This window comes from Globicephala melas, chromosome 15 (assembly GCF_963455315.2).
Source record: "Globicephala melas chromosome 15, mGloMel1.2, whole genome shotgun sequence".
In the NCBI taxonomy this organism is placed as follows: Eukaryota; Metazoa; Chordata; class Mammalia; order Artiodactyla; family Delphinidae; genus Globicephala; species Globicephala melas.
The window spans coordinates 25,469,373-25,492,604 of record NC_083328.1 but is presented as its reverse complement, the minus strand read 5'-3'; the positions used below and the strand labels follow the sequence as shown (position 1 = coordinate 25,492,604).

The window sequence follows — 23,232 nt, the reverse complement described above, 5'->3', positions numbered from 1 at the left end:
CAAAAAGTATCTATCAGGTACCCGTGTCAATTCTGTGGTTATAACCCAAGATTTCTCAACTTCATCATGATTGGCATTTTGAACCAGGTAGTTCTCTACTGAGGCGGGCTGCCCTGTGCATTGTAGGATGCTTTGGAACATCCCTGGACTCTACCCACTAGATGCCAGTAGCAATCCCCCCACATACCCAGCAGTAACAACAAATATGTCTCCAGATGTTGCCAGATGCCCCCAGGGGCCAAAATCATCCTCCTTAAGAACCACTGATGGAGCCTCATCTCCACGCTAGATGTGGAAAAGGATTCTGGAGCACCTCCAGTTGAAGGCTCGCAGATAGGAACCCAGGGGAACAGCATGTACCCTTCTGGCAAAGCCCCCAAGCTCATTTGTGGCAGCTGCCACCTGCTACGACATTCCGGGGCAGGGTTTGACAAGCGCTTGGAGTGCCTGCCCCTGGCAACAGGAGCAGGAGATGCAGGCTGAAACGAGACATTACTGCCACTCGTCCTGAAAGCTGGGATGCTGGGGGTCACACGAGCAGGGCAGGGGGCCCCAAGCTGGTCTGTGGATGGCATTTCTGAATGGAGATCAGGTTCTTGGCGAAGACGTCAAGGAAGGAGGCAGAAAGATCAGTGGATTCAGACAAATCAATTTCTGGTCCTGGTCCTGCCCCTACTTGCTGTGCAGACTCAGTTGAGCCTTTTGAGAATATTCCTGCTTTCCTTCATCTCTTCCTGGGACAGAAGGTTGATGTGTCCAAAGTGGTCCACTCCATCCCCTCACCTGCTTCACTCTTCTTCGGAGCATCTGACGTTCTGTTGTATTTGTGTTCACCCTCTGTCTCTCCTGATTAAATTTCAGCTCATGAGGGCAGGGGAGCTGGTGCATCCCTGGAGCCTATGTCATTGGTGAACGTAATAAGTGCTCATTAAAGACATGCAGAATGAAGGCACACACACACCCCATGGGGAAGCTATTTGGAAATATGTCTCAATGGCCATAGACATGTCATACCCTTTGTACTCAGTGGTTTTACTTCTGAAAATCAGTAGCCCCCACCCCAAATAATCCAACACGAAAGAAAAGCCTTTTCTTTCGTGGAAAGGTGAATCCATATTCATCCTAACGCGGCTAAAATAGCACAAACAAACAACTCAAAAAGCCCACCTAAGTAATCAAGATAAAGGCATAGGGAATTCCCTGGGAGTCCAGTAGCACTTGGTGCTCTCACTGCGGGGCCAGGGTTTCATCCCTGGTGAGGGAACTAAGATCCCACAGCCGTGCAGTGTGGAAAAAAAAAAAAAGGGCATAATTAAAACTGCTCTGATAAATCTACTTGGTGAAATTCCAGGCAGCCATTACAAATGTTGTTTACAGTAAGATGAGTTAATATTACAACACACACACATGAAATACATAATACAAAATTGTATATGCAACCCAATTGCTGAGATTATAGGGGTGAACTTCCTTTCACACTGTTGGTGGGAATGTCATGCACGGTCCCTCTGAAGGACAGTTTGGAAATTCCTATTAAAATGTTCATGTCACTTAATCCTCCAATTGCATTTCTGGGAATTGACTTAGCAAATAAATAAATTGATTTATTTCTAGGAATCTATCCTAGAATATATCTGGAAATAAGTCTAATACCTATGAATGGGGGGAATGGTTAAATAAATCACTGTATATCGATATAATAGAATATTATATAGTCATTAAAAATGAGATGTGCATATCCTGACATGGAAAGATGCCCAAGACATATCATTAAGTTAAAAAAAGCAAATTGCAAAACGTTTTTTGTGCATGAATGATGGTGTCATCTTTGGTCGTATAAGCATAAACATTTTTTTCAATCTGGAGGAATAGATGACAAACCACTGACAGTGGTTTTCTCTAAAGGATAGAGGGAGATTTTCTGTCTATGCGGTGAATTTCTGTAATGTTTAAAAGCTTTTCACATAGCTGAAAAAGGAAAACACTGAACCCACAGCATGAAGTCTCTCACATATGCCAACAAAAGCCAGGCATGGGAAGACTGGAAGGAACTCTATCAAGGTGTTATTAACTGTGATTGATCATTTCTAAGTCATGGGATAAAGGGCAGTTTGTTTGTTGTTGTTTTTTTTACTTTTGGTGTAAAACTTCTAAAGAGCATGTGTGGGCTTTACAGAGGACAGAACTCCCCCATTAGCCCTCTTTGTTGAAACCAGGGTGGTGCTCAGGGTGTAGAATGTTCTGTTGATGTAACCTGCTGTTGTGCACTGTCCTCTTTCCCCAGGATGGATGACATCCAGCTCTGCAACGACATCATGGACTTGAAGCAGGAGCTGCAGAACTTGGTCGCCATCCCAGGTAACCGTGGGGGACCCCACCTCATGAACCAGCTGCTCAGATCCCCCGTCTGGAAGGCCCTAATGCAGCCTCATTCTTGCAACGCAGTGCTTGCTCCCTGATCACATGGTTCAAACTCTGCATCGGGCAGACCCGGGTTCAAGTCCTAATTCTGACCACCTCCTTGACCTTGGGCAAGTCACATTATCTGAGACTCAACTTCTCTTCCTGTGAAAATGGGGTAGGAATAGTAATAGTACCTAATTCATTGGGTGTAAATCTTACTGCAATAAATGAAACAACACAAGCCACGTGCTTAGCTTGATAGCTGGTCCAAAGAGTCCAGTAAATATTAGCAATGATTACTCTTATTATCCTGTTTGGGAACAGGTAGAGTATGGTGGTTACGAGCTCTGACTTTGGAGTCAAACCTAGATCTGTCATTTATTAATGATGTGACCTTGGGCAAGTTACTTCACTATAACTCGGTTTCTTCGTCTGTAAACTGGGACAATCATGCTATCTACCTCAAAGGATTGTTGTGAGACTGACCGAGGGGTGACACATGTAAAGTACTTAACACAGTTCCCATCTTACAGTGAGTGCGTAATAAATAAGTGCCATTATTATTATTACTATTATTATTATTACTATTATTATTATCATTAACTGAACACATTTCTACTCAGTGGTCAGGACTCAGAGCTTTCACTGCCATGGCCCCAGGTTCAATCCCTGGTCAGGGAACTAAGATGCTGCAAGCCCTGCCATGTGGCCAGAAAAAAATAGAATGAGGAGGGGGAGAAATAGCCAAGTCCAGACACTACCCACTAGAAACTTCCATTTGATTAGCGTGGGGCCCTGGCATTGGTCATGTTTACAAGCTTCTCACACGGTTGTGATGGGCAGTCAGGGCTGAGAGCCACTGGGTCAAGTCTCTCATTTTATACTCCTCTGAGGGATCATTTAGTTGAAAGATACAAAAACCCATTGAAGCTTATGTAAACACAAAAGGGGCAGTTACTGAAGGACTGCGGAGACTCCTGGAGCCTGCAGGCATTATCGTATTAGTTTGCTAGGGCTGCCCTGACAAGTTCCCACAAACTTAGTGTCTTAAAACAACAGAACTTTATTCTTTGAGAGAAGCCAGAAGTCCAAAATCAAAGTGTCAGCAGGACCATGCTCCCTCCAAAGGCTGGAACAGAGAATCCCTCTTTGCCTCTTCCAGCTTCTGGTGGTTCCCATCAGTCCTTGTTCCTTGGCTTGTAGCTGCCTTATTCCAGTCTCTGCCTCTGTCTTTGTGTGGCCTTCCTCTCTTTGTGTTTCTCTGTGTGTCATCTCCTCTTCTTATAAGGACACCAGTCATTGGATTAAGGGCTGACCCAATGAGTATGACCTCATCTTAACTGATGGCATCCACAAAGACCCTATTCCCAAATAGCGTATTTCCAAATGAAATTAGGGGTGGCAAGGACGTACTATTTACTCTCAAACAGGCAGGAAGCTCAGCCCAACTCACAAAGGTCGAGAACCAAAAACAGGAAAGCTGTGGAATGTTCTTTGGCCCTTGCTCTCTCTTTCTCTCTCTCTCTTTCTCTCTCTGTCTCTTACTCTCCATTTTGGAGCATGTTCTGTTTTCTCTCTCTATAGCACATGAGCCAAGCAAGGCCACTTTTTTATCAAACCCAACTTGGGTCTGCTTGCCCGCAGGCTGTAAAGCCAATGTACTGACACTGGGTCATGGTGAAGGAAAGTGCAGTGTTTATAGCAGGGCCAAACAAGGAGCCCAGGACAGCTAGTGCTCAAAACGCCCAAACTCCTCCATGGGTTTCAGCAAAGCATTTTTAAAGGCCAGGTGAGGGAGAGGCATCCCAGAGTATGTGATCAGCTCATGCACAATTCTCCGACTGGTGGATGGTGAGGCAACAGGGCGGTGTCACACGGGTGTGTGTGTGTGTGTGTGTTAACATTATGAATCCTCAGGCTCCAGGAGGCCTGGGGGCTATGTGCTCATCAAGTAGTTAACATCTTCCATTTGGTGGGGGTTTTAGCATCTGTTAAACAACTCAGGAAGTGTGCATCAGATACTGTTATCTAGGGACTTCAGAGAAGAGCTACAGCAGAGGATGTGGGGGAGGGGTCTGTCCCAGGAAGGCCCCACAGGGTGCAGCTCGCTTACAACCTCATCTCCCTTCCATGATTTTCCCACACAAGAGCCCAACTCTCGGGCCTCTGTGTCCCAATTTTCAACTTCCCAGGGGACAGTGATGGGCCCAACATAGACTGACGTCTCCCTCTTGAGAGGAAGGATTCCCAGAGCCCACTGTTGGCTCAGCAGGACACTTGGGTGCCACTGAGAAAGGAGACACGAGTGTGTGGCCACCAGGCCAGCCAAGGCCTCCTCAGGCCACAGGGGCTCCACGGGGGGCCGTGGCAGCCTCTAGAGCATGGGTAGGAAATGGGTGGGAAATGGCTGGGGGTGGGGGTCTTTGGCTGACACAGTGTCTGGGCTGCATGACTGACCAGGACTGGGACTAGGGTAGGAGAACAAGGCGCTCAGCTGGAACATGAAAAATTCAGTAATCATATTTTCATGCAATATTTAAAATACCAAAATTCATGCAAAAATATATACCAAAAGTTTAAATAAAGATGAGGTCGGGGGCTTCACTGGTGGCTCAGTGGTTGAGAGTCCGCCTGCCGATGTAGGAGACACCGGTTCGTGCCCCGGTCCGGGAAGATCCCACATGCCGTGGAGCGGCTGCGCCCGTGAGCCATGGCCGCTGAGCCTGCGTGTCCAGAGCCTGTGCTCTGCAACAGGAGAGGCCACAACAGCGAGAGGCCCACATACTGCAAAAAAAAAAAAAAAAAAAGATGAGATCGGTACTGACACTCAATGGGCGGAAGCCAGGAACGCTAACCCTGCATGGAGGGGACAGGCCCCCTGAAGAACAAGTTCTACCTGAAATGCCATCAACTGTCCTGCTGGGAAACATACAAGGTCATAGGGCCACTTAGCAACAGAGCCCAGGTCCTCAACGGCAGCTCCATTGATTCTGCTGGAAAACTGCATCTTCCCAATCACTTCTGTGCAGAAATTCAGATATTAAAGTTCCCTTTCCTCTCCTGCCTTTCCTGCTCACCTCTCCCCACCTTCTCCTCTGACTCCTTGTTAAGAGCCTTTCTGTGCATTCCTTGGGCCAGTGCCAGGTTTCTAGATGGGTTTAGCTGAGTTTAGGGGAAAAAAAAATGATGCTCCTGGCAATTTATCAATAAAAATATTGAGTAAAGAGAACACTGAATGGCCAAGAAAATCATGTTTCTCCAGCCAGGGTCAGAAAATAATTTACCAGACTGTGATGAGGGAGGACACCTGGAGCCCTCCCCGCCTTCAGGGCTTCTCAAGAACAAGCCAAGATGCCTCACCTCACCTTCACTGCCACCACGGTCCCCTTAGGGCTGGGGTTGCTTAGACCTGGCTGTAGAGTCCATGATACCCTTCCCTTGGACATAAAAATAGTGTCTCCCTCATAGGGTTGTTGGAAAGAATTAATAGCAGTTCTCAAGCAGGGGTGAGTTGGGCCTCCCAGGAGACATGGGCCATGTCTGGAGACAGGCTTGGTTGTCACAACTAAGAGAGGGGGCTGCTACCAGCATCTAGTGGGTAAAGGCCAGGGATGATGCTCAACATCCTACAGTGCACAGGACAGCCCCCATGACAGAGAATGATCCAGGCTCAAATATCAATAGCACCAAGGCTGAGAAACCAGATTAAATAAAAATGTAAAGCTCACGGTAATACAAATACAAAGATAATTGCTACAATTTATTAAGCACTTACATTTTGCACACTTATGCTATGCGACTTGCTTTCCCTTCATTAAATAAGTGTTTATTTCTTTTGTACCTCGTTTGGTAAATATTTAACCTAGAGGGCACTTAATCATTAAAGCAACAGTGACTGTATAAAATCATAGCCTATAATAGTAGCAGCTGACTGTTCATGAACTCTTACTATCCACCAGGCTGTGAGCCTAGGGTTTTACTTGATTTCTCTCTCTTAAAACTTGCAACAACTTTATGATTATCTGTGTTGAGAAACTGGATGCTCAGAGAGGTTGAGGAATGTGCCCAGAGTCACACAGCTAGGAAGGGGAGGAGCTGGGGCATTAAGCCACGACTGTCTGATTCTATGCCAAGGGCTCACAGTTGTGATAGGGTCTACAGGCCAGGGAAACCAGTTAGGAGGTCATGGCATGGTCCAGGGAGAGCTGATGGTGGCCTGGGCTAAGGAGATGTGCTGGAGGAGATAGATGAGAAGCAAGTTGGAGGGTCACATCGGCAAGCACGTGAAGATGCTAGGAATCAGGTGTGTGATGCCAGCAGGGGATAAAGTTGGCAAGTAGGTGGGTGATGATGGCCAAAAAAAGTGTGTCCCTAGATAGATGGGTGGTGCCTGGAAGCAGGTGAGTGATGCTTGCAGGCAGGTATGTGATACCTGCAGGTAAGTGGGTGATGCCTACAGCTAGGTGGGTGGGGCCTGCAGGTAGATAGGTGGGGCTTAAGGTAGGTAGGTAGTACCTGGAGACGGGTGGTACCTGGAGGCAGGTGAGAGATGCTGGCAGAAAGGGTATGTTACACGCAAAAGCAGGTGAACAGCATTGGCTGGTGGTGTGGAGACTTAGGTCAGTAACTGGTTTGTAAGCTAGCACAGACCCCTTTGAGAAGGTGGCTTCTCCCGTGAGTTGCTGGGAGGGGCTGCATGAGTAGAGGGCTGCAGCTGAGTATCTGGGGAGGCTGGGGGATGCCTGAACTGGCAAGAGATAGAAAACGGGGATGAATAACTTGGGCAGGGAGGTTTGTGAGTTCCTGGGGGCCCTGCCAGTTGCTATGTGACTCTGGCTTAGATCTGGGGCCTGGCGGAGGACAGGGGAATATTGGAGGGCTGTCGCTGGTAACTTGGAGAGAACGGTGACATCACTCCCCAAGTCCAAGGGCGCTGTGGTTAACTCGCCTGCAGAGGGCAGGGAGGCTCTGTGGTACCGACGAGTGACTTGCAGAATCAGACTTCGGGACCCACCTCGAGAGGAATGATGCTGCCATCGTCAACGCAGCGATGAGCAGGAACCCAGGGGCTGCTAGCAATTCCACTCCACTTCCTCATTCCCCTTCTGATTAATGAAAGAAACCGATTTTCTCTCTAATCCAAATATTATATTCTCCTTGCCTCTGGTTCTGCCCCCAGGTCTAGAGGAAATGGTCAGTGCCAGTTCCAGCAGGCAGATGGACAAGCTGCCCCATGATTTTTATCTTCTGAAAAAGGTTCTGCCCTCCTAGTTTTCTCAGTCCTCGTGTCCAGCCCTCGTTCTTTTGTTTCCTCTATGGCGCTCTAGCCCTTGGTATTTGGAACAGGATGGGAAAGCGTGGGCGCTTTCCTTCTGACAGATTGGTTGAGCCTCGCTATAGAGTAATTCCCTCCTGCCCCCGGCCTTCTGCACGACCCCCTTGCAGCAGCAGCATCATTTACCGGGCACACACCACGGGCCAGCTCTATGCAAAGTCATTTACTAACACCACAGTCTCGCATTCAAGCCTCACTGTGTATTTTACAGAGGAGGAAACAGAAACTTGAAGAGGTCAAGTTGCTTCTCCAAGTTCATCCAGCAAGTTAAATGGTAGAGCCAGGATTCCAACCCTGACCCCTCGGACTCAACTGCTTTCAACAGCTACACTCAAACTGTCTTTGCTAATGTTGTATTCTTCCCAGAAAAAGAAAAAACCAAGTTGCAGAAGCAGAGAGAGGACGAGCTAATCCAGAAGATCCACAAACTGGTGCAGAAGAGAGACTTCCTGGTGGACGATGCAGAGGTTGAGCGGCTAAGGTAAGTGGGCGGTATGTCCCCTGAGCAGAGGGCTGGGGCTGTTAGACCACAACTCAGTTGCCTTCCAAAACCCGTCACCTGCTCCCAGGACTCACAGCTTTGCAACAGGCATGGCCTGGGCAAACGCTCCCCAAACACTGGATCCAGATGAATCCTGGCCTTCTGGCCTGAGGACCCACTTCACATTCAAGAGAAACTCAAATCCAGCTCCAAAATGTTTTGCAAAGGCCTGTGGATCTTAAGTGAATGTTATTTGAGGAGGTAACCAGGGAGGAATTACATCACATAACACACGGCAGAGCTTCCTGCACATTCTTTTCACTGAGCTTTCTCCCAGCTCATCAAGGCAACTTTTCCAGAAACTTCCATTGGTTTCTACAGAAACTCTGCCCCCTGTACTAACTTGCTTCCTTGCCTGCCCACTTCCCAGCTTTGTTCTTTCCCTTTCCCTCTCCTAGATGGCTCTGATGCCCCTTCCTAGCCTTCAGGGTCTCCTATTTGCAGATGCACCTGCCACCTGGATCTGGACGACCATGGGCCCTGGAGCCATGGTGCACCTGAAGGCTCCCCAGGGAGCCAGGGCACGGGAAAGATGTGAATATTGATTCTTGAATGTTTTTGTGCTGGAGGAAGGCCTTTGGAGTTGTCCACAGGGGAGAGGCTTAGAGGGCCTTTTCCAAACCAGAGGGCAACTTCCTTTTAATTCTCTGTGTCCTCCTGAGTCCTCTGAGGCCCCTAGGATGCGCCTTGCCCAACTCAACCAGGCTTGGATTGTTGACTTTGCTCCTGGTGACCCTTGGAAGAGCTGAGGTGACTTGCCCTCTGAGACCTGCCTCGTACCTTGTCTAGGGTAACATAAAAGTGCAGGGTCAGGAGAGGGGCTGCCCAGCTCACTAAACCTCCATCAGGGAGGCTGGGTCCTGTAACATACCTGCCTCTCCCCTGGGGTCTCACACTAGTGGGAGTAGCCATTTACTCCATCATTGATATGTGTCTCTGCTTCAGAGTAGATTCATCAAACAAAACACACACACACTATACACACATAACAACATATGCACACCACACACACACAACACACATGTACCACCCACATATAACACACAACACACATGTACCACCCACACATCAACATACATGCACCGCCACACATAACACACAGCAATACACATGCACCATCTACAAAGTCTGATACATGATCCCACACTCTTGCCTCATTTCATCAGTTCCTTGATGCTCTCTTAGCTTACTGTACTTTCTTCTTGTCTTTACACATCTGTCTACACAGGGAGCAAGAAGAAGACAAGGAAATGGCCGATTTTCTGAGAATCAAGTTAAAACCTCTAGACAAAGTAACCAAATCTCCAGCCAGTGAGTGCATACGTTATTCCTTCTCCTCCCCCCATCCAAGAGAAAAGGAAATTTAAAAGAGATCTTGAAGCCGAGGGGGGGCACAACAAAATGATTTCTACAGATCAAACTTGAGCCCAGGAAGGCAGCAGGCAGGGCCAGCTTCATGGGTGAGAAACCTGTGCAGTTTCCCAGGGCCTAGAAGGGCACTATGCTTGCTTTAGTGCCCTGCTATTGCTGTCTTGGAATTCTTAAGAATTTTCGAACAGGGGGCCCTGCATTTTCATTTTGCGCTGGGTTCTGCAAACTATGCAGCTAATTCTGGCAGCAGCTGTCACTCTCTAATCATATGGTGTGGTGCACTTCATTGAAGGAGTTGGGTGGCCACTGAGGCAAGAAGGTGAGGACTGAGGGCCATGGAGCTCTGGCCTCTGTTGGAGCTGGAGTCGCTGGAGGAATGGAGCCAGAAGTTTACTTCTCAGAGTATTAGCCTCACGAGATACTCAGAGCAAAAAGGGTTCTGTGTGAAATAAGTTTGGGAGATGCTGTGTATTTGACCCTCTCTTTGTAGGCTTCCAATGTCCATTAGCATATTAAAGTGATAATGGGTCCTGCTGTCTAGGAACTACCTTCTCTTTGTTGGCCCAATGAGACCACACTTTGAGTTATAAGAAACGGATGCCCAATTCAAACTGGCCCTAGCAAAAAAGAGGATGTGCTGGAAAAAGAGCAATGGGAACCAGGGCTTCAGGGACTGGACACTGTTAGAACCCTTGCTTTCCTTCTATTTATCATCTTTACACCTCTTTGCATGTTAGCTTCATTTTCTCCTACTACACAGGCCTTCTCCCTGGGGCCAGAACTCTAGAACCATAACTTAGTAGCAGCAAGGCAACACCAGTGGTTCTCTCCTGGTGTCTAAATATATAAGATTCTGATTGGCCTTTCTTGGATCGTGTTCCCACTTCCTAGGCCCATCACTCTCACCAAGAGGCTCAGAAGTTGTGATTGGCTAGATCTGTATCACATGCCCACTCCTGTAGCCACAGAGACATGAGCTGTTATCAGAAGAAAAGGGACAAAATCTTGCTAGGAAAACACGACCCAAAAGCTGCCACTATCAACTGAAGCAGCAAACCCAGTTTTCCCTGACCATCCATTAACATCCCATGAAAACACTGTAGTACAGTGTGAAGGAATAAAGAAAGAGAAGGGCCCTGGTCCCTTCTGCAGGCCCCTAAAATCATAAGCCACATGGTCCCTGTCTAAATCCAGCATCCTCAATGGACTGTCTCTTCCATGAAAGGTAAACTAGAAAAACTCCACCGAACACTGTGGAGAAGGAGCAAGGAAACCCTTCTATGTAAGATTATGGATAGAAAAAAGAATTCTGGCAAGAAATCAAAACACCAAGCCTGCACCACATGCAAGAGGCCCAGTGTGGGGTCCAAATATACACCACCCATCTGGTGCTGGAATCCCAAGTTGAAACATTAAAATTAATCCAAAACCAGTGAAGTCTCTGGGACCCCAGCAAAGCAAATGCAAAATTGCTCAGTAGAGTCCCTTCAGCTCTCATAATACACAGCCCACACATTAAAAACAACCCCCATGAAGATGATCTCTCAATAAAAATTTTAAAACCAATGAAGAATTGAACCACCATGAGAGGAGTCAGTAGATGCAACAAAGAGGATGTCTGTCCTGCCATGAACCAGAACTAACAGACTATCTAAAGTATAAGAGATATGAGAAGGAATAATACCCAAAATGAAATAGCAAGATGCTATGAAAAAAGAATAGGTAGATTAGCAAACAATTAGCCTTCTAAAAAAAATTATTGTCACTGAAGTAAAAACTCAGTGGGTTAAACACAGAGACATAGCTGAAGGGAGGATTCATATAACTGGAAGACAGAGCTGAGGAAATTACCCAGAATGCAGCACCAAGAGACAAAGAGATAGGAAATATGAAAAAGAAGTTATGAAACATGGAGGTTAGAATAGTAAGGTCCAACTTACATTTAATAGACATTCCAAAAGGAGAGAGAACAGAGAATGACAGGTGAGGGTATCTGAAGAGATAATGTGTATTTTCCAGAATTGAAAGATATGAGCCCTCAGATTAAAGTGACTTAAACAAAATTTCTGTCATCCACTCACCAAATACTTCTTGAATGCCAGACTCTGCTGGGGTTGGCAGATACAATGGTGAGGAGAACAGAATAGGAGAAGGGCTGAAAGCTATAGTTGTGAGCCAAGGACTGAAAGCCAGTGGACCCACAGGGAGGTGGGAACAGTCACCAGGACCATATAAAATGCATGCCAGCTCTCCACACCACCTGATCTGTGACATTGAAGCAAGGCCTGGCAAGGGTTGGGATGGAACTGGGGCTGCAGATGATCAGGGCTCTCCTCACCTCACCTCTCTCTCTCTCCTGTTTCCCCTCTCTGCCTCTGCTCTCCTACCTTGCTGCAGGCTCCCGAGCAGAAAAGAAAGCAGAGCCCCCACCTAGCAAGCCCACGGTAGCCAAGACGGGGCTGGCGCTCATCAAGGATTGCTGCGGGGCCACCCAGTGCAATATCATGTAGCCCCCACATGGGGTGCCCCCGGGGCCACGGGGAACCCCCTCCCACCCTCTTGTCTTCATAGCCCCCATTTCACCGGGGCCCAAGAGCTCTCCAAGGCGGAAGGGATTGAAGGCAAGCCCATGACTGCCATCAGGGGCCGTGGGTGCGGCGGGCGGGCCCGGCCGCCCTGTACAGAGTGTAGCAATAGGGAGTCCCTCACCGTCGCATGGCCCTCCCCAGAGCATGCCGAACCCAGGAGTCTGTCTCACTGTTTATCCAACCACCAGGAAAGGTCCTCCCTCGAAAAAGTATATCTCCACTTCTCTCTAGCTGTATCTAACCCACTGTGGGAATGAACTGGGAGGGGGCATGATCCCCAGGTGTGTATAGTCGTGACTTTTCAACAGTCTGGCACCATGTTGGACACATCCCCCATCCATGCTCCTAGTTCTGCTGTCAGGCTGCCCCAAACGGCTCCACCCCCGATCTGTCCTCTCCCAGGGGCTGTGCCCTGGAGGGCTCCACACAGCCCATGTGTCTAGAGACACAGAGGGCCCATCTGTAAAGACTGAGCTTGTGTGTGGTGTTGTGGTCACGTCTCCCGCTTCCTCCCCTCCTGTGTCTGGGCACGGCTTGTATCAGGAGTGTGTCCGTTCGATCTTGGCTCTTTCTTCCCTTGCAACGTCTGTCCCAGGTGTGTGGAGCAGAGTGGGGATGGGGCCCCGGCTGGAGCACACCTAGTACTTGGGAGAGGTAGCAGAGAGCTGGGAGCTCCAACACGAGGCAAGGGCAGATGAGAAGGGACCCAGAGCAGATGCTGACCCAGGCACTCTCCACCCACGGGGGCCACCGGATGGACGGAGTGCCAGCAGGACGCCACTCACCAGCCTAACACACAGACCTCCGCAAACAACAATGGCAGGCAGGAGAGGCGGCCTGACCCAACCGTGTCCCATCATTCGGTGGTGTATTTTAACCAGCCTAACAATTCCACCTGTGTAACTTGATGTACATTTGCTACAGCCAGCCCGGCACAGCCCATGTGACCTCTCTGTACGTGTGTGTGTGTCGTGACCGGCCTAAGTAGTTAGCATAACTCAAGATTTGCTGATGTGCAATCATCCATCAGAGAAAATAAAAATGGAAACCACGTACACAGCATTTTTAAAGTTTTTACTTTTTTCTTGACTATAGAAGTAACCCGTGTACATAGTTAATCATTTAAAAAGTACAGAAAGTATAAAGAAGTGTTTTTGTTTTTTTAACTCCCATCATTCCTCCAGCCACTCTGACATTTTGGCATATTTCCTCTCTGTCTTTTTGCATGATTTTTTTTTTCATGATTGGCATCCTATTGTACCATTCTATAACAGTTTTCTTTTTCCACTTATCATAGTATCACTATCATTCTGCCACATCATTAAAAGCTCTTTGTAAACATTAAACACTCTTCATTAATATTTACAATGGCTGCCTAGTAATCCATCTTGTGGATATACCGTAATTTATCTAACCAGTCCCTCAGTGTTGGACAATTAAGCTGTTTCTGGTTTTTCAGTATTATAAGCTATGTCAGGATAAACATCTGGGGGGGACAAAGCTTCATCTGAATTTCTGATTTTTCCTTAAGACAAACTCCTAGAAGTAAGGTTCTAATTTAAATGGGTCACATTTTAAAAAAATATTTGTAAATCAAAAGTTAACCTGAAGGTCTCTCTAGTCACAGCAGCTTTGGAGTTGACACAAAATACCTCTGAGTTTGATGGCCCCTCCTGGTGGGCAGTGCACCATCAGCCCCTCCCGCTCTGTCACTGATGTGCTTCTGCTTCAGTCCAAGCTTCGGCCCACACAACACTTCCTGCCATTAGGAAGCTGAAGAGGCTCCCTCAGGCCACTGCCAGGGCCACCATCTGGCCTCAGAGGGCACCGCCCTAGACCAAGCATGAAGCCAGGCTGCATGAGCTTCCTAGGGCTTCCATAACATATTCCCTCAACCAGCGTACTTTAAACAACAGAAATTGATCCTCTCACAGTTCTGGAGGCTAGAAGTCAGTGTCCTCAGGGCAGTGTTCCCCCTGAAGGCTCTAGGGAAGAATGCTTCCTTGCCTCTTCCAGCTCCTGGCAGCCCCTGGCAATCTGTTATTGCACCAATCTCTACCTCCATCTTCACGTGGTCTCCTCTGTCTGTGTCTCTGGTCCTCTCTTTTTATAAGGACACCAGTCATTGGATTTAGGGCCCACCCTAAATCTGGGATGACAGATCTTGATTCTTACCGTAACAACTTCTGCAAAGACCCTATTTGCAAATAAGGTCACATTCTGAGATGGCAAGTAGACATGAATTTGGGGGAAGGAGTGGTGCTGAAAACTCAGCCTCTAGGCACTGGTGCTGAATCAAATCTCGGAGAGAGAGTTTTAGGTAAAGTAGAAAAGAATAGTTTCATTGCTTTGCCAGGCAAAGGGGGATGCAGTGGGCTCCTGCCCTCAAAAACTGTGTCACAACCCAGGAGAATTTGGTAAGGAGTTTTACAGCAATGGTTTAGGGTAGGGTTGCTGATAAAATTAGGGTGTGTGCAGGGCCTGCACTCCTTTAATTTGGTCTCAGGTAATCTCTTGATGAGTTTCTCTGGTTCCTTTAATCTGGCCTCAGGTGGTCTTCTCTGGAATAAAGAATGACAACATCTTCCATTTATTGGGGGTTTTAGTTCTGTAAAGAGCTCAAAGATATTTTTATGTGTATCCCTTGAGGCAGAACCAGGACCCTTCCCCAAGGCTGCACTATTGTTTCTTTACTGCTCCTACCCTGTCTCTGCGTCCCCTCCCTTCCCTGATTAGCAACTGTTCAAATCTGCCCTTTGGAACTCAGGGAAGGTCATGGAGGCTGGGGTTTATTCCCTACAAACAAGAAACAGGAGACAGAAAGGCTTCCATGCCCAGGAGCCCCATGGGGTCCTGCTCGGTTTCAGGGTGACACTATTTAACCTGACTATGCAGATTCTTCCCACCCTTGCAATAAAAACTCAGGCTGCAAAGGGCCCGCCACACTCCCTTCCTGGTGGAAAACGTGTGTCTGGAAGGCCTGACCTCAGACCAATTAGACAGCAGTCACTCACTGCTCCAACAAGCTAAAAAAAATCAAAACCCTCATAAAAATCCTGCCTCTAGTACACCCACTGAGCTCTGGGGAACATCGTAACTTATGGTCCTACCATTCCTATTGATTTTTTTAAAGCCAATAAACCACCATTTATTGAGGTTTTCACAGAAGAGCAGAAGAAAGTAATTATTCAAGGTGCTCCCAGATCACCAGGGCTGCCTGCAAAGCTGGGAAACCTTGCAGGCCTCGGGGTCCCACACCCCCAGACTTACTCCTTTTGGAAGTTGGTTGGGAGGGAACATGATGATAACTGGAGAAACATTTATTGAAAGCCTATCGCTGTGCACTGAACATGTACGCACATTTTCTTTTCTGTTCTTCATGTCAACCCCACAAGGCAGATCTTATTACTGATACCCAAAAACTGGGTTTGCCTCTTGGTGGGTGTTGAGCCAATAGACACAACCAAGCCAAAGATCAGGAGAAGGAAGGATTTATTATTACTTGCAGCAAGTAAGGGGAATATCAGGGTTCTTTCCCAAAGCAGTGCCTCCCCAACAGCAAAATTGGGGAGGTTTTAAGCTAAAGGTACATGCATATTCATGAAGGGGCTTGAGCAGAGGAGAATTCAGCATAGAATTGGGCCCAAGGTCGACAGAGTCCAAGCCTTAGTTGACTGAAGTCAGGAGGGTCAACCTCATCATTCCATCCTCCACCTGGGTGGGGTCCTTAGTTCCTGCAGAACTCAAGCACTGTATCAGATTGTGATGTATAGCCCTTGAGGAGGCACTAGGACTCCGCTTTATCACTGCACTATTGTTTGACTGTCTTTTCTCTGTTCCTGTCTTCCTTTGTCCCCTTAAGATCATTGATGACTGGGACCTGTTCAAGGGCAAGAATCGTGGCCAGGCTTAGATCACCAAATGGCTTAGGCCAAAATGGGTTCTCTTATGTCAAGAAAGCCATGCCTGGTTCTCTTTCTCTGGGGACTCCCTAGCCCTATCTTCTTACTGTATTACTTCCACTCTGTAGATGAGGAAGTGGTCCAAGGTGCCATGGGCAGTTAGTGGTGGGATGGCCATTCATTCTCCCCCACCCCCGGCCCCCTCCGGTAGCCTCAACTGTCCTTCCTCTCCCCATCAGTGTTTAAGCAAATCCCTCCCACTAACAAACAACCCTCTATTCCTTCTTCCCTTGAGGCTCCTGAAACTACACACCTGGTCTCAGATTGGGACACGAACCCAATCGCACCTTAGATGGGATTCGAACCCAGCCAAAACTCAGATTGGGGACTTGAATCCATGGGCTGGGACTCAAACCTACTGTCTTTTAGTTAGAATCACTCACCTGGTGTCAGGACTTACTGAAGCTCGGGTTCTTTATGTCTCAGCGCAGAAGGAATTCAGCAAGAGGCAGAGTGATAGGCAAGAAGTAGATTTATTCACATAGGATGCCTGGGAGGGATACAAGCAGGTAGTTCTGCCCTGAGAACTAAGTGGGAAAGCTGGTTTATTTAGGGAGATACACACTCCATAGACAGAGTGTGGGCCACCTCAGAAGGCGACAGGCCCCAAAATATGGGGTGGTTAGTTTTTGTGGGCTGCGTAATTTCATAGGCTAATAAGTGAGAGGATTATTCCAATGATTTCGGGGGAAAGGGACAGGGTTTTCCAGGAATTGGGCCACCACCCACTTTTTGGCCTTTTATGTTTGGCCTTGGAACTGTCATGGTGCCTGTGGGTGTATCATTTATCATACGCTAATGTAATGAGCATACAATGTGGCTCAAGGTCCACTGGAAGTCAAATCTTCTGCCATCGTGGGCCTAATTGGTTCTAACCAGTTTATGTTGTATTTTCAGTGGCCCTGTCATTCTTTTATAGGTTGTGCCATGCCCCCTTCCCTCTGTCTCAGTCTCATCCCCCCTGCTTGCTTGGATCCCTCTTTGAACTGGGGCTGCAGAAAGCTTCTTTGGGTTTTTGGTTCTTCTGGCCACGCTCTCTGTTGGCACCTCTCCTGGACCTTCACACGTTATTCTCGTGCCAAGAACTTCTCAGATTCCCTGCCAGCCTTTCTCTGATCTACCTGTGCACCACTTTGAAGCCAAAATGGCCTCCTTAAAGTGCAAATCTATCCGGGTGTGTTGCTTCCCAGTTTAAAACTCCTGCACCTTCTCCTCCATCCTTGTAGTCTTGGGGCTTGGACCTGGTTTTCAAAGCCGTACTCAATCTAGCCCCTGCGTGTCTCTCCCACCTCCTTCCTCACTGCTCCTCCAGCTTCAGACCCTTGATCACACCAACGTTTAAGGGAACAGACTGAGTAGGAGCAGCTGGGAAGGAAGAAGGAACACCAGGCGATGTCAAGGAGGGTGTATGCTGCAGCATCCAACTTGACCCAGAAGTCATGCACCCATAAGAATTTTATGAAAAGGCCCTACAAGACTTTGCAACAGGATTGGCTTGCGAGAATTTTAGCAAGGCGCTGGTGTGGGAGCCAGATGCATCTGGCAGGGAGTGATCCCTTACACTCTATCCCACTGGAGGGAGGGCTCATCACTCCTATGTGGCAGATGGGGAACTGAGGCTCAGAGAGGGGAAGTGACTAGCCCAAGGTCACACAGCATGTAAGTGGTAGAGCACCAGGACTCGAGTCTGAGAGCTGGGGTGAGAGCCAGGGCCAGGTGTTTATTTCTCATTTCTAATCCCAGCAGCATCACCACCCCACTCCCTGTTGAGCTGTGCTCAATTAGAGGTGACTCATGGCCATGCCAGCAGCCACAGAGGCTCTTATGAACCTTTCCATTCTGTGCTGGCTGGACAGCCCTGGGCTGCAGGGGCTCAACAACTCAGCTCATCTGCAGCTTGAGAAGAAGCAGTTACAACGTGCCCAAGGCCACCAGCCAAGACTCAGGACAGCTGGGAGGCCATCAGGGGCTGGGGCGAGACTCTCAGGAAAGCTGGTTTGAGGAGCACATGTCCAGTCACCTTTCCCTACATGTGTCTCGAGAATGCCTCCCTTGGCAGGTACCAGGGAACACAGCGATGAACCAGAGCGGGACAGTCCTGCCTTCGGGTACCTTACGTTCTAGGGAGGGAGACCAGCATCAACTGCCCAGCGGGATTAGCCGCAGGGAAGGGAAGCTAGAAAGTGAGGAAGGGCTCCGGCTTGGTGTCAGCCTGCTGGGGTTAAGATCGACCACTCCCTGTGTAAGCCTGGGGGGGTTCCTTCACCTCTCTGGGCCTAGGTGTCCAGATCTGTGAAATGGAGAGAACCACGGGGGTGGGTGGGGGTAAATGAGACAGTGCATGGGAGGGGTTAGAGCAAGGCACAGGGCGAAGTGGATTATTATTGCCTACATCTGCATGTAGGAAGCTGGAAACACAGAAAGGCTGCCCAAACCTGCCTGTGGTTCTTGGAGGGCTGGAGGCTGGGGATGCAGGGTGAGCAAGCCAACCCGGGTCCTGCCCTCGTGAAGCTAATAGTGAGCAGAGCCGTGGACACGCGGCCATATGACAAAAGTGGCTGTAACCTAAATGTTGGCCAAGGCCCGTTCCACGTGCTTCCCCAATGTCTGCACCATCCTGGGCATATAGTTCCACAGTCACACCTGGCCCTGACTGCACCCCCATCCACTCTCTACAGCCCTCATGTCCTCCCCACACCCTTCCCCTCCCTCTACTTCTGCCAAGTCCACGTGGAACTCAGCCCCAGAAACTGATGCTGAAATCTCAGCCTCTGTGCACTGGTGCCAAATCGAATCATGGAGACAGAGTTTTGGGTGAAGTAGAAAAAAATAGCTTTATTGCTTTGCCAGGAAAAGGGGGACACGGCAGGCTCGTGCCTCTCAAAATTGTGTGTCTCAACCCAGGAGGATTTGATGAGTTTTATAGCAATAGTTCAAGGGGGGGGGTTGCTGACAACATTAGGGTGTGTGCAGGGCTGGCACTCCCTTAATCTTGTCTCAGGTGGTGGGTCTCCTAATCTTGATGAGCTTCTCTGGTCCCCTTAATCTTGCCTCAGGTGGTTTCCTGGCTGTTCCTCCCTTGACTAGCAACTGTTCGAATCTGCCCTTTGGAACTCAGGGAACGTCATGGAGGCTGGGGTCTATTCCCTACAAACAAGAAACAGGGGACAGAAAGACTTCCATGCCCAGAAGCCCCACAGGGTCCTTCTCGGTTTCAAAACCATGCTGCTCAAGGTCTCCCGACCTTCCAGAAGGATTATGGGAGTGGGAGGGGGTTTGCATCACAGCCCCACAAACCGGTGATGCTGGACTCCTTGATTCCCATTTCCATCAGCTCTGCCACTGGCCACCCTCTTGCTCACCCCATCCCCAGGCCTCTCCACCAGCAATTTCCCTTTCACTTTCTTCGAACAATTCAGCTCCCTCCAGCCTTTGCCACTGACCTCAACTTGCATCCCCTTTGCATTTCCAGAGAAGCCTCAGCTGTGCTGCCAGACAGCTCCAGGCTCATGTCCCGCCCACAAAGATGATTCATTTCTCTCCTGATAAGATACACGTGCCTCATGGTTCCTCTCTCAGGAAAAGCCCCAGCATCAGGTTTGGTTTGTCATGAAGAATTGTGGGCTTCCTCTGTCACACTAGCATGGGGTGAGCACAGAGGCTGTGGGAACATGGGAGGGGGCGGCTAATGGAGTCTGGGGTGCAGGTGAAACTGTGCAACTCAGATCGGGACTTGGACCCACGGGCCGGGGCTGGAAGCCAGCCAAAACCCAGATTGGGACTTGAACCCACAATATTTTAACTGAGGTCACACACCCAGTCTCAGGACTTAATGAAGCTCAGATTCTCGGTGTCTCGTGGCAGAAAGAATTCAGTGAGAGACAAAGTGATAGGTAAGAAGTGGATTTACTTAGAGAGAAACACACTCCACAGACAGAGTGTGGGCCACCTCAGAAGGTGAGAAAGGCACCAGGGTATGGGGTTGTCAGTTTTTATAGAGGCGGGTAATTTCATAGGCTAATGAGTGGGAGGAGTATTCCAGCTATTTCAGGAAGGGGCGGGGATTTCCCGAAATTGGGCCACCGCCCACGTTTTGACCTTTATGGTCTGGCCTTGGAACTGTTATGGCAACTGTGGGTGTGTCATTTAGCTTGCTGATGTGTTACGAGGAGGCTTAATGTCTAGTGGAAGTCGACTCATCCTCCATCTTGGACCTATTTGGCTCTAATCAGTTTATATCGTATCCTTGGGCTCTGTCACTATTATAAAGGTTGTGCCTTGCCCCCTTTCCTCCTGTTTCACAGGGACTTGTCCTGAGGGAGGACACATCTCAGCAACAAGACATGGCAGGGAGGGGAGCTGGAGGAGGAGTGGGGGGTAGCGTGTGGGCAGGGAGCCACCCACCCAGAGGGCTCTCCTGGGCTGCAGGAACCTCTCAGTGCCCCCCTCCGTACCCCGTGTGGAACTAGAACTCTCTGCATTGGGATTTGTTTAAGAAAAAAAAATTCAACTAAATAAACTTTAAAGATCTTATTGGCTTTATTCAGTGAATCAGGTGGCATCTAAACTAGCAGATAGACACTCTGAGGGACTGTACAACATGAGACTTTTATAGGCAGAAGGGAACAGGACAAGGAAGTTACCCCAGACCAAACAGCAGGGAGATTATGGCAAGGTCGCTTTCCTTTAGGGGATGACAGGGGGCCATCAGGCAGATGACGATTCCTAATCAACTGGTTAGGGCTGAAACTGTAGTGAAGTCTTGTTTTGGTGACATGGGGCTTAGCATAAGTGACTCCATTTAGTGCCTGTTGACTTGTTTTTAACAGATCTTTTTGGCTGTAAAAGACCCAAACTGAAGCCAAACAGGCAAAAACATAAGGGCACTTCCTGGCTCCTGGGCTGGGATGTCCCGAGGTCTAGGGTACCAGCAGGTCCAGGGATTCAAACGATGTCACCTGGGCCTGTTTTCCATGTTTTGCTACCTCTCCATCCCACCTCCCTCGTGCCGGCTTTGTCCTTGTATGGCTCCAGCTATAGCTCCTGGCTTCCATTCCCTGGGCCTTCTGGAGGAACAATCCGGAGATTTCAACAAGAATGCTAGCCTGGAGTCTCCCAGGCCTGGCTAGGGTCACATGCCCAGCCCTGAATCACTTGCTGGACCATGGGGTGCAGATCTCTCTCAGCCAAGCTGGGGTCCAAAGGCTGACTCTGGGGATAGAGTGTGATGTCAGCCCAGTTGTGCCAGAAGAGGAGAGAAGAGATGCTGGGAAGTTAAAAACAAGTGTCTGCTGCCTTTTACTAAGAAACAGGACTTCCCTGGCCGTGCAGTGGTTAAGACTCTGCGCTTCCACTGCAGGGGGTACGGGTTCGATCCCTAGTGGGGGAAATAAGATCCCACATGCCACATGCCGCGCGACGCAGCCAACACACAAAAAAAGGAGAATAACAAACAGGCTTTCAGAGCAGGGAAGGGGTTTGTTAAGGTCACCAGCGAGCTTGCTGAAGCCAAGACAGAACTCAGAGCCCTTGGGCTGACTCAGTTCTCTGTGTCCCCTTCTCTCTCTGACATCCGGCCCAGCCCCGTGGGCAGCTCAGGCCTGAAAGGAATGCAGTGGTTCTGGGACTGTCAGTCCCCCATGGGCCTCTAGCATGCTCTTGACTTGCTTTACCAAAGAGCTGTTTGTTCAGGTTCGAACAGCAACTGTTTACCCATGAGAACCACAATCTATGCATTTGGAGAGAAGAAACCCCAGAGGAAGCATTTCTGTGGCTTTAGTCTTCGAACAAAGCGTGGCCCTGGGCCAGCCAGCTCCGAGCCTATGGGCCCCACTTTCAGTCCTCAACCCCCAGAGAGGCCTGGGAGCCTATTCGACAATATTAAGATAATTTTTTATTTTGAAAATTTTTTTTTTTGGCCATGCCACGCGGCTTGCAGGATCTCAGTTCCCTGACCAGGGATTGAACCTGGGCCACGGCAGTGAAAGCCCAGAATCCTAGTCACTAGGCCACCAGGGAACTCCCCTATTTTGAAATAATTTTGAATTTATAGAAGTTGTCTTTAAAACAGTACAAAGAATCCCTGTACACCCTTTGACTCAGATTCAGTGATTGCTAGCGTTTTGCTACGTCTGCTTCATCACTCCCTTTCTCTACGTGCTTGTTTTTTTCCAAGAATGACTTTAGCTGCAGACATGATGTTGCTTCACCCTTAAATCCTTCAGCGCGTATTAAAGAACAAGGGTTCTCTTTCCTATTACAGAACAATTTGCAAAGCCCACCGACACGACACTATGATCTAGCATTTACATTTTATTGATCGTCCCAATATTTTCCATTATTCTCCTCCTCTGCTATACAGAATCTGGTCCAGGAGCAAGTGTGCTATGTGTTGCCCCGTCTCTTTAACCTCCTTCAATCGTTTTGTCTTTCATGACCCTGACAGCTTTGAAGAGCCTAGGCCGGTGGTTTTTTTTGCTGACCTGGGCCCTTGAACTCTTTAATCAATAGAAATTGATAAGAGGCCAGACGAGAAATTCAGGCAAGGCTTTACTGGGACTCATGCTGCAAGCACAAGGGAACGAAAACAAGAAACAGGTGCCCTTGCTCGCTTTCCAAGGGCTGGCAAGCTGGTTCCTTCAGTAGGGTGAGGTTGGGGGCAGACTGGTGGGTCCACTGGAAGGGTGGCTTAGGTGGCCTGCCCACCCCCTCGGTGGTGCTGTGCACAGGAATCATGTACAGTACCCTGCTTTTGCTCCTGGCACATCACAAGTGGCAGTTCGCTTGTGGCCATTTTGTATCTTATTGTTCATCATTGCTCCAACTGCACATGCATGCAGTTATTTTTAGTCCCTTGTATAGTTTCTTTGTATCTGTCGCTCAAGGAGACATTTGTCCAGGGGCAGGAACAAGCACTCCTGTGGAGGGTCCCAGGTCCCAGCCTATCTCAGTTTTAGCCGACAATCTGCATCTTAAACATGTTTTCCTGGTGATCCTGACTCCCTCTCTGGTCTCCCTGTCTGAGCCCCGAGT

The 23,232-nt window shown here is 48.7% G+C and overlaps 1 protein-coding gene across 7 annotated transcripts in view; it reads left to right on the top strand.

Annotated features, from left to right (window-relative positions):
* BMERB1 (bMERB domain containing 1) overlaps positions 1-23,232 on the top strand; it is a 192,539-nt gene that overhangs the window by 140,843 nt on the left and 28,464 nt on the right. For 6 of the 7 annotated variants that reach the window (XM_060284427.1, XM_060284425.1, XM_060284424.1 and 3 more), the window contains 3 exons: positions 2,285-2,358; positions 8,105-8,219; positions 9,508-9,590. In XM_060284427.1, the coding sequence (XP_060140410.1) occupies positions 2,285-2,358; positions 8,105-8,219; positions 9,508-9,590 (272 nt within the window). Of the gene's footprint in view, positions 1-2,284; positions 2,359-8,104; positions 8,220-9,507; positions 9,591-12,047; positions 13,294-23,232 lie in introns of those variants that run through there. The other variant, XM_030884038.2, reaches the window with a different exon arrangement.